At 38.5% G+C, this 11,863-nt stretch overlaps 1 protein-coding gene across 2 annotated transcripts in view; it reads left to right on the top strand.

The window, feature by feature from the left end:
• The first annotated feature begins 2,807 nt into the window (after nucleotides 1–2,807).
• The window catches only part of LOC109400674 (armadillo repeat-containing protein 8), a 59,713-nt gene continuing 50,657 nt past the window's right edge, over nucleotides 2,808–11,863 (top strand). For both annotated transcript variants that reach the window (XR_009997941.1, XM_029879065.2), the window contains exon 1: nucleotides 2,808–2,989. Coding sequence is in view for 1 of the 2 variants with exons in the window: in XM_029879065.2 (XP_029734925.2) it covers nucleotides 2,960–2,989 (30 nt within the window). In the remaining variant the exon portion in view is untranslated. The remainder of the gene's footprint in view (nucleotides 2,990–11,863) is intronic.

The raw sequence follows: 11,863 nt of genomic DNA, 5'->3' as shown, positions 1-11,863 counted from the left end.
CATAATACCCACGCTTTTTGCACCATTTCATTACAGAAACGGAGAATAGGACAGATAGGTGAAGTACTAGATTTGTAGTAATGAGCTGAATTTTAGTATGGTGAGAAGGTCAATTCTCCGTTTCTGCAATGAAATGGTACAAAAAGCGTGGGTATTATTATTCCTTGCCTAATTTGATGCCGTTTGAGCAAAACTTTGGGTAACAGTGTTGTTGTTTTCTCCATTTCTTGCAACATAAACAACATGGTTATCCAAAGTTTTGCTCAAACAGCATCAAATTAGACAAGGAATCATAATACCCACGCTTTTTGCACCATTTCATTGCAGAAACGGAGAATTGACCTTCTCACCATACAAAAATTCAGCTCATTACTACAAATCTAGTACCACACCGAACGTGCCCCATTGACCTTCTCACCATACTAAAATTCAGCTCATTACTACAAATCTAGTACTACACCGAACGTGCCCCATTGGCTTCTTTAGCGGTGTCGAGATAATTCCATATAGTCCATTTTACGAGCCGTTTTTATGAATGAATTTTGACAGGAGGTAGCGTCCAATAACCCGTGCAAATCAATATCATCATCAACATTGTTGTCACTTCGTAAAATGGTTCATTCTGAATCTGCATGCCAAACTGAGCCGAAATCCAAATTTTCATAAATTTTGATGCCCGCCCAAGTAACCACTAAGCCGTAAAAATTGGCACCAAGTTGGTTCTATATTCATATGAAGAACAGTGCCAACAGAGCTTTTCAGAACTACATCCTATAATAGATCTGCTAAAAAGCCACTTTTGGCGAAATATTCGGCTGATATACGGCCAGCTTCAATCTGCGTACCGAGTCTCTGGTGAAAGAGCTGTCAAAAGTGGGTTAAGGAAAAAGAAACAAAAAAGTTATTTATCTTCTTTATGTTTTGCTCCGGATGCCTTTCCATCGAAGTCTATTTTTTCTTCGATTTTTACGGCCTGCTGATCCAGATTCGAACTGATAATCTTCGGGCTTGCTATTTTCAAGTTTATTTCGTCACCTTTTCCATCTGATCCATTGATGCAGCGTGAGATCGGTTAGCTCAGTACCGTATTTGAGGAAAAGGAGGCAACAAGTTGGGACAGCATTGATGTTCCAAACCGAAATGTTTAGAATGATCCGATGGTCGGATGTGGAATCGGGCACAAAGTGGCCGCATACGAAATGTATGAAATGGTCGGGGAAATGGTTTTATGGATGGCGGTTCTGCGGGAGATGCAGCTAGGGAAGTTTGGAAGGTTGACGAGGTTTCATAACAGGAGGAATCAAAATGCGGCTTGTTGACTACTTTTGGTATTCATCTGTAGGTAAAAGCTCGGGTAAACCGATTACAGCTGCACAGGTAAATATCTGATGCATTCGTAATAGATGATCGAGGAAGCAGCTGTACATTAATTTGTTGTTTATAGTGGCGAGATGACGATAATCATCCAACACCCAATCTATCGTACAAAAGTTCCGATGATATTTCATTGTTCTCCGACGGTTCAGTTTTGTTTTGCTTCAAATCAGCTCTGATTGATATAAACGTCATGTACGCCAAGCCTTTTAACAGCACTGTCAGGCTTCTAATTCGGCTCACAGGCTCTGGGTTTGCAAGCACTACAGTGTAGCGTAATATACTAATATACGGCTTATTTTAGTGCTTACAATTTATAATGCCTGTGAGCATTTGAAAATCACATACAGAGCCTAATGACACGGAGAAGCTGCTGAATGACCTTTAGACCGCTTACGACAGTGCTTAGTGGTTATCTGGGCGGGAACCTATTTAAAAATCAGTTTGAAGTTTGTATGGGAGAGATTTGTCGATTCACCCCTCGTCGCATTCCGTACTGGATGAAGCAGTTGCTCAGCTGTCAAAAGGTGATTCCGAAAAACCTTTTGAAATTGATTTTGGGTTCCAAAACAAAGTTCTAAAAATCTGAAAAAAAAATCAAAGTGGTTCAGAAAAAGGTGCTCTTTCGAGTGAATTCAAAAAATCAATGCATTTTTCTACATTTAAAAATCCAATTCTTCGTTTCCTGCAATGAAATGGTACAAAAAGCGTGGGTATTAATATTCCTTGCCTAATTTGATGCTGTTTGAGCAAAACTTTGGGCAGCGGTGTTGTTTTTTTCTCCATTTCTTGCAACATAAACAACATTGTTATCCAAAGTTTTGCTCAAACAGCATCAAATTAGGCAAGGAATCATATTACCCACGCTTTTTGCATCATTTTATTGCAGAAACGGAGAATTAATCTTCTGACCAAACAAAAATTCCGCTCATTACTACAAATCTAGCACTACACCAAACGTGCCCCATTGTGAACAACACTTCGAACACAGACTTTCTCTCGTTAGATCTGTCTGGTTCCTAGCTCTCGGTAAAATACAGCCCAATGACATGTCCACAGCTTTTTTGTTATAATGGCCCCAAAATGTGTTGATCAAACGATAATGATATTGATTAGGCGTGTCAATGCCGTGGTATTTATTATGCTTCCAGTTCAAAACCGAATTAGCGACATTTTTTCTTTGACTTCCGCTGCTTTTGTCTTGCGTTAAACACAATGTCGGAAGTGGGGCGCTGTATAGAGCACCAGGTGTACATATAAAGAACACTTTCACGAATTTTGTGAAATGGTTGACCGGAACGTAGTCCTACGTCCAAAAAGGTCGAGAGCCGCCATTATACCAGTTCAGGTACTTCATCACCAACGGCTCAGGCCTCTGAACGTCATCGAAAAGCTCCCGCACGGGATGACTGTCAAACCGCTCCGCTTGCTGTCAACCGCTTCGCGAACCGTCATCGCTGGTGCGAAATGTGAAAAAAATAAATTGCGTGTGTTTTGGATTCGCCTACCGTCGGTTAGTTTTTCGGATTTTTACCGTAGAAAAGTGTTCCGCCACCCGCCGAAAATAGCAGCAAACTGCGCCGCAATGGCCCTGGAACCGTTTGCATGTTTTATGGTGAGTATTCGGCACCCGGCAGGACCGGAAATTCAACTTTTTCCCGCCCGACAAGGACTTCGGGGCAGCGGCTGTGGCTCTGGCTGTGTCTGATGGTGCGGGTAGCTCCGAATTTTCGGGTGTACGTGATGGAGGAGATGCAGCAGCAGCAGCCTGCACACAGACGCGGCGCGGCGACTGCCGCCGACCACATAAGCGACCAGCGGGAACTTTAATCGCACACACAGAGTGATGCGCGAAGTGTTTTGTTACAACATCCGCGGCGGCGGTCAGCCAAGCGGACAATTTCATAGCAGCAAATTCTATGCTGCGCGTCTGTGGGTGGAGATGATAGTGGAAGAGCCGGAAGAGCGCTGGTGCGGTTTCGCCTGTTGGTTATGTATCCTATATGTGCGGTCATCGCATAGTGAGTGCATCGTTACGTACGCGGTGGTCGGCATCGGCTTTGGTGGTGTTCCACTACATATGAACACGGTGGCAATGGATGCCATCGCACACGAATGCATTGCTATGCGAACGCAGGTGTTGAATAGTGTAGTTATACTTATGTTGATGAATTATGGAATTTATGTTTGCATACATGCAAGAATTTACTCTATCGTGTACCGGTGTTTTGTTCATCAAATTATATCTACCGCCAAAACGGAATTATTTGCATATTTTCATACTAATTTATTTTTTCATTTAATTTTATTGTTTGTTTATATTAGTCTTAACATAGATACACTTTTTCATTGGACTGAGATTTGGAGATCCTTTGATCAGTAACGTTTTTCTTTGATACATATGGCGATCTAAATTTAACACATAATTAAGGAGAAATCAAGGGGAGGGAAATCCTTTGCTTTTAGATTTTGGGATAGTGTATTAAGGAAAGTTTCAATTATATACTAATATCCCAGAGGGCGGGGAATTGTTTGTAGTAATGGATTTTCCGACATGTTGCAGCTGTCCCAAAACTTTGGCAGCAGTTTGAAGATAAATTTATGGATGGTGTTGATTCCGGCTACCTGGTGCAGGTCGTTTGTTGGATGATAAGGGTCCAAATTAAACATAATCTTAAGTGGTCGATTTGGTTTGGTTTATAGTTTTTTGCGATGCGTTCTCGCGCAGCTACTCCAAGCTGGAAATCCGTACGTTATTGTTAGGCGAATGATGGCCTTGTAGAGCAGTAGTTTACTTGTTTTGTTCAATCAAGATCGACTACATATTAGGGAGTACAGAGATTTGACTAGCTTGTCACACTTCTGAAGGGATTTTTGCACGTGCGATGCTAATTTCAGATTCTGGTCTAGGTTTAATCCTAAGTATTCTACCTCTATTGACCATTCCACTTCGTGTCCTCCTACGATAACACATCTTACTGGTATCAGTAGGTCGGATCCAGAGGCACGTTCTTCTCCATTTGGGAAATTTGTACCATCGCCATGAACACGAGCCTATTCATCATTTACCTGACGGAGAAGGGAAGGAAAAAGGATAGGACAGGGGAAAGGACAGGTAAGGGAATAGGATCGTCGTCATACACGCAAAAGCGTACCACAATGCACAATGGGGAAAAACCCATGAAAACCAGGAAAAAAATCAATAACTTTTGTCGCAGTGGAGTGAAAATTGCAAACAAAATCATTTCCGCTTGGAAAATGTCTGATAAATCGAATGGAACTACTGTCGTTCACCGCACGAAACTGTATGTCGACCTACAGAGTCGATTTATCAACGGATTCTTGATTTTTCATACTAAAAGATGCGTTTTAACAGTATATCTCATACAATATATTGAAATTATGAGTTTACTCTGTCATACTAATGCTTTAGAATGTACACAACTAGTATTCGACATAAAAAAAATATGTCGACTCAAGTTGGTTAGTTTGGCGAAAATGGTCGATTTCCAAACAAAAAATCATAATTCTGTCGTAGTTAACTAGGAAAACTAAATTATTTCCGCAAAGAAAATGTCTGGTAAATCGACTAAAACTAGTGTCGTTCACCGGATGAAACTGTATGTCGACCTACAGAGGCGATTTATGACCGGATTCTTGATTTTTTGTACTAAAAGATGTGTTTTGTCAGTATTTCTCATATTATTTATGAATTAACTTTGGCATACAAATCCTTTAGAATGTACACAAATAGTATTCGATATAAATATTTATTTATGTCGACTCAAGTATTATTTTGGCGAAAATGATCGATTTTCATACAAAATCTCATAATTTTGTCGTTGTTAACTAGGATATTATGAATTTACTCTGACATACAATTCCTTTAGAATGTACACAGGTAGTATTCGATATAAATATTTTTTTATGTCGACTCAAATTGGTTATTTTGGCGAAAATGATCGGTTGTCATAAAAAATCATAATTCTGTTGTTGTTAACTAGGAACACTAAATCGTTTCCGCTGAGAAAACGGCTGGTAAATCGACTGGAACTAGTGTCGTTCACCGGACGAAACTGTATGTCGACCAACAGAGTCGATTTATCATCAGATTCTTGATTTTTCGTACTAAAAGATGCGTTGTGTATTAAAATTATGAATTTATTTTGACATACAAATACTTTTGAATGTACACAAGTAGTATTCGATACAATTTTTTTATGTCGACTCAAGTAGGTTGTTTAAATGATTAATTTTCTTACAAATGATTAATTTTCATACGAATTAATATTTGTAATATTTAACAAAGAAGTAAATATTTGAAAACATTTGAATTTTGAGCACACTGTAATTACTTCTGTGCTCCAAATTTCTCTCTCTCACTATCTTCTTGGCGTAACGTCCTCACTGGGACGAAGCCTGCTTCTCAGCTTAGTGTTATATGAGTATTTCCACAGTTATTTACTGAGAGCTTCCTCTGCCAATGACATTTTTGCGTGTGTATATCGTGTGGCAGGCACGGAGATACTCTATGCCCAAGGAAGTCAAGGACATTTCCTTTATGGAAAGTTCCTGGAGCAATCTGGAATCGAACCCGTCACCCCCAGCATGATCATGCTGGATATCCACGTCTTTACAGCTGTGGCTATATGGGCCTAAATACTGTATTCCAAATTTATTTTTATATCGTAAACAGCTATTTTATAGCTCGAGTCGATTAAATCGGCTCGCCTGCTATCACTGTAGAGTAGATCAGAAAAAGCTAGAACAGATATCGATTAGCTCGATAGCCGACAGAAGAAGAGTGGTCGATTCGTGATTTTGACAGTTTAGTGAGAGTAATTCCTCAAGGATTTCCTCCAAAAAAATCCTCCAAGAATTCCTGCGCAAATTCCTCCGGAAATTCTTCCAAGAATTCCCCTGGAAATTCCTCATGGACTACCTCCGGAAATTCCTTAAGGATTTTCTCCGCAAATTTCTCAAAGATTTCCTCCGGAAATTCCTCAAAATAGATATGTCATAATCATATTATAATACATATTAATATGTTTCAATTTTAACACTATAAAACAATTATTGAATTATTTCAAATGAACAAAATTCGTCTATCAGTGAAATTAGTATTTTTGAAGAATGTAATGCCATTTTGGTGTTACTAATATGATGTTGTTTTTCTTTTTATTGACTAGCGGGGTCATTCGCTTGATTTTTTTTAAATTGTCATAGTTACTTTCATCAAATTATTAGCGAAAGAGATAATCGACAAAGAAAAATCGAACAAGTCAGTTAAGGATCTGTGGAAAAATCTTTAATGTACTAACGTATCTCACAAAAATACAAAGACGTGTATCTTTATGTCGACGTTTGAAAGCTATTTATGGTCTCTCTTTCTCAGTTTAGATGGATTTAGTTTTCATTGCAATAAAGGTCAACTGTATTTCTTATTTGCTCCATGCCAACTCGTGATCAAATTCGTGCCAGTTGGAAATTACTTTTTTTTTACTTTTAATACATGACCAAACTCTCACTCAACACTCACTCGACATAGTAATAGAATATGGTTTCTAACCATTAACCATATAATCAGGAGTTATGGTCTTCGTAACTTTATATCTATAGTATCATCAACAAAACAACCATGGTAGTTGCTACATAGATAATCAGAGCTACTCCAATTCAAATTATTGCTATTGGTTCCAGTTTGTTGGAAATTGAAAATATGATCATATCGGTAAGTAGAGTGGATTTCTTCCAGAAAACATAAGGAAAAATAATTGGGCCCTACCGAGCCGGAAGGAATCCTTGGAGGAATTTGCGGAGGAAATCCTTGAGGATTTTCCAGATGAAATCCTTGAGGAATTTCCGGATGAAATCCTTAAGGAATTTCCGGAAGAAATCCTTGAGAAATTTCCGAACAAAATTCTGGAAGAAATTCCAAAGGAAATCCTGAAGAAATTTCCTGAAGTTTTCCTGGAAAAATTTCCGGAGCAATTCCTGGAGGAATCTTTTGAGGAATTTGCGGAGGAAATCCTTGAGGAATTTCCAGATGAAATCCTTAAGGAATTTCCGAATGAAATTCTTAAGGAATATCCGGAAGAAAACTTTGAGGAATTTCCGGAAGAAAACCTTGAGGAATTTCCGGAGGAAAACCTTGAGGAATTTCCGAAGAAAATCTTGGAGGAATTTCCGGAAGAAAACCTTGAGGAATTTCCAAAAGAAATCCTAGAGGAATTTCCGAAGGAAATCCTGAAGGAATTTTCGGAGGAAATCCTGAAGGGATTTCCGAATGAAATCTTGGAGGAATTTCCGGAGGAAATCCTGGAGGAATTCCCTGAGGAAATCCTGGAGGATTTTCCTGAGGAAATCATGGAGGAATTTGCGAAGGAAATCCTGGAGGAATTTCCGAAGAATTCCTGGAGGAATTTCCGAAGAATTCCTGGAGGAATTCCCGGAAGGATTCCTAGAGGACTTTCCAGATGAAATCCTGGAGGAATTTCCTGAGGACATCCTGGAGGAATCTCCGGAGGAAATCCTGGTGGAATTTCCGAAGGAAATCCTGGAGGAATTCCCGAAGGAAATCCTGGAGAAATTTCCGTAGGAAATCCTGGAAGAATTTCCGGAAAAAATCCTGAAGGAATTTCGGGAGAAAATCCTTGAGGAATTTACGGAGAAAATCCTTGAGGAATTTCCGGAGGGAGTCCATGAGGAATTTTCGGAGGAATTTCCGGAGGAATTTGCGAAAAAATTCTTGGAGGATTTTTTGGAGGAAATCCTTGAGGAATTTCTCTCACTAAACTGTCAAAATCACGAATCGACCACTCTTCTTCTGTCGGCTATCGAGCTAGTCGATTTCTGTACTAGCTTTTCTGCTCGACTCTACAGTGATAGCAGGCGAGCTGATTTAATCGACTCGAGCTATAAAATAGCTGTTTACGATATAAAAATAAATTTGGAATACCAGTACAGTATTTAGGCCCATATAGCCACAGCTGTAAAAACGTGGATATCCAGCATGATCATGCTGGGGGTGACGGGTTCGATTCCAGATTGCTCCAGGAACTTTCCATAAAGGAAATGTCCTTGACTTCCTTGGGCATAGAGTATCTCCGTGCCTGCCACACGATATACACACGCAAAAAGGTCATTGGCAGAGGAAGCTCTCAGTAAATAACTGTGGAAATACTCATATAACACTAAGCTGAGAAGCAGGCTTCGTCCCAGTGAGGACGTTACGCCAAGAAGATAGTGAGAGAGAGAAATTTGGAGCACAGAAGTAATTACAGTGTACATATGCTCAAAATTCAAATGTTTTCAAATATTTACTTCTTTGTTAACTATTACAAATATCAATTCGTATGAAAATTAATCATTTGTAAGAAAATTAATCATTTAAACAACCTACTTGAGTTGACATAAAAAATTGTATCGAATACTACTTGTGTACATTCAAAAGTATTTGTATGCCAAATAAATTCATAATTTTAATACACAACGCATCTTTTAGTACGAAAAATCAAGAATCTGATGATAAATCGACTCTGTTGGTCGACATACAGTTTCGTCCGGTGAACGACACTAGTTCCAGTCGATTTACCAGCCGTTTTCTCAGCGGAAACGATTTAGTGTTCCTAGTTAACAACGACAGAATTATGATTTTTTATGAAAACCGATCATTTTCGCCAAAATAACCAATTTGAGTCGACATAAAAATAAATATTTATATCGAATACTACCTGTGTACATTCTAAAGGAATTGTATGTCAGAGTAAATTCATAATATCCTAGTTAATAACGACAAAATTATGAGATTTTGTACGAAAATCGATCATTTTCGCCAAAATAATACTTGAGTCGACATAAATAAATATTTATATCGAATACTATTTGTGTACATTCTAAAGGATTTGTATGCCAGAGTTAATTCATAAATAGTGTGAGAAATACTGACAAAACGCATCTTCCAGTACAAAAAATCAAGAATCCGGTCATAAATCGTCTCTGTAGGTCGACATACAGTTTCGTCCGGTAAACGACACTAGTTTTAGTCGATTTACCAGACATTTTCTTTGCGGAAATAATTTAGTTTTCCTAGTTAACTACGACAGAATTATGATTTTTTTGTTTGGAAATCGACCATTTTCGCCAAACTAACCAACTTGAGTCGACATATTTGTTTTATGTCGAATACTAGTTGTGTACATTCTAAAGCATTAGTATGACAGAGTAAGCTCATAATTTCAATATATTGTATGATATATACTGTTAAAACGCATCTTTTAGTATGAAAAATCAAGAATCCGTTGATAAATCGACTCTGTAGGTCGACATACAGTTTCGTGCGGTGAACGACAGTAGTTCCATTCGATTTATCAGACATTTTCCAAGCGGAAATGATTTTGTTTGCAATTTTCACTCCACTGCGACAAAAGTTATTGATTTTTTTCCTGGTTTTCATGGGTTTTTCCCCATTGTGCAATGGGTTCAAACAGCGCCCTGAGAAGGGCACTGTGATAACGCATAAAGCGTAAAGAGAGCTTATAGCTCTTTACCACAGAGGGTCAAGAACAACAGAACGTCCTGAAGATTCAGGTTTCTAAAGTCAGTTTCACTTAATAAGTGTTTTCCGAATACTCGGAAACGCAGTTGCGCAAAAACTGAACAGTTACATATTAAAATTATACGAAGTTCCATAATCGGATTCACAGCTGCAACAGGCAAATGAATCAGCTTGCTGAATATTCGCCATGTGATAGCTGAGTCGACAGTGGCCAGTCAATGCTTTGACTAGCATGCTGCAATTCTGCTTTGACAGATTTGTTAGATACTTTGCCATCCCTAGAGATGGCTCAGTACAATACAATTTTCAGGGTTGTTACAACAGCGCGGATTTCGCGAATTTCGCGATTTTCGCGGATTTGGCGCGGATTTGCCCCAGAAATTCGGCCCTCGCGCGGATTTGGCGCGGAATTGGTTTTGCAAATTTTGTACATGATTTTACTCTGATTTGCATCACAGTTTTTGTGTGAGATTGCCTTCTTTAGATCTACCAACCACCACTTGACGAATCCCTTCGACGAACTTTGTTCTGTGAATCTTGTATCTGAACAAACTGAGGTTTAAGCCATATTAGGGCTTGAAATAACGTTTATTCCCGTTTATATGAATCCTAGAGCCTTTGGATCTTGGGCAATATATTTCAGTAATAGTTCAATATGAAATTGGTCTAGAAAGCTCTGAACTAAACCAGGTTAGTTACTTTACATCTACACTGTGGTGCATAATTGATCGGACAAACGCCGATTTTCATACAAAATGACCAAGTTTGAGATGCTGTAACTATGGTTTGCTTTGATGGATTGAGCTCAATTTTTGACACGGAACTACAAGTATGCTGATGCTGAATTTTGTGTATACAAAGTATAAAATGTTTTCGTTCACAGGTCTGGGCGTGGCAAGGCGTTGAAAATATTGCAAAAGTGATCGGACAGCGGCACGCGTGTAAATCAAAGGGGTACCGCTGTCCGATCACTTTTGCAATATTTTCAACGCCTTGGCACGCCCAGACCTGTGAACGAAAACATTTTATACTTTGTATACACAAAATTCAGCATATTTGTAGTTCCGTGTCAAAAATTGAGCTCAATCCAACAAAGCAAACCATAGTTACAGCATCTCAAACTTGGCCATTTTGTATGAAAATCGGCGTTTGTCCGATCAATTATGCACCACAGCGTATGTATTTTATTGGCGTAGCAATAAGCTCCATTTTGCATAATTAATTTTTACAACATAGGTATTTAAGTGAAACATGCTAGCACTCTTTCACCTTTATAAATGCTCATCCGACATAACATATTATCTATTGGATTTAGAGGAATGAACTAATTTTTGAGCTCTACTTCGAATACTTCTTAGAAATTCTATAACAAAATCCAAGCAATCATCAAGGGCCTTCTTCAGGGTGTATCCCCGGAATTCCTCCAAAGATCTTTTCTGATATTGTTTTCAAGATCTTTTTGAATGGACTTTTTTCTTTTTTTGGGTTAATGCTTTCATCTATAAAATTCTCGAGTGATTTGTTTCGTAATGCCTGATTTTTTTCTGTAAAAATATCGAAAGAAAAAGAAAATTCCCGAAAGAGTTTCTGACAAAACTATAATAATTTTTGGTTCCAAAGTCATGCACGCTGGCTGTAGGGGGGGTGGGGGTAAGACGGACATGCTTAGGAAACAGTCTATTTTGACAGTGTAAACAATGAGATTATTAAAATTTTACCTCCAAACTATTTGCTTCAACTAAGGTACTTTACAGTCTGCAAGTCGATTTTGCAATAAAATTTGATTTTCCATGACTTTTGAGATAATTAAAAAGTGATCTCCAAATGTATGTTTTTTCAACAGTGTGGGTAAGACGGACCGGTAGGGTGGGTAAGATGGACACGTTTGGAAAATTAGCTAATACGGCATTAATTGTGTTAAATGATGTTCAT

This window comes from Aedes albopictus, chromosome 2 (assembly GCF_035046485.1).
Source record: "Aedes albopictus strain Foshan chromosome 2, AalbF5, whole genome shotgun sequence".
In the NCBI taxonomy this organism is placed as follows: Eukaryota; Metazoa; Arthropoda; class Insecta; order Diptera; family Culicidae; genus Aedes; species Aedes albopictus.
Note: the sequence above shows the minus strand (reverse complement) of the source record. Positions and strands in the feature narration are given on the sequence as shown.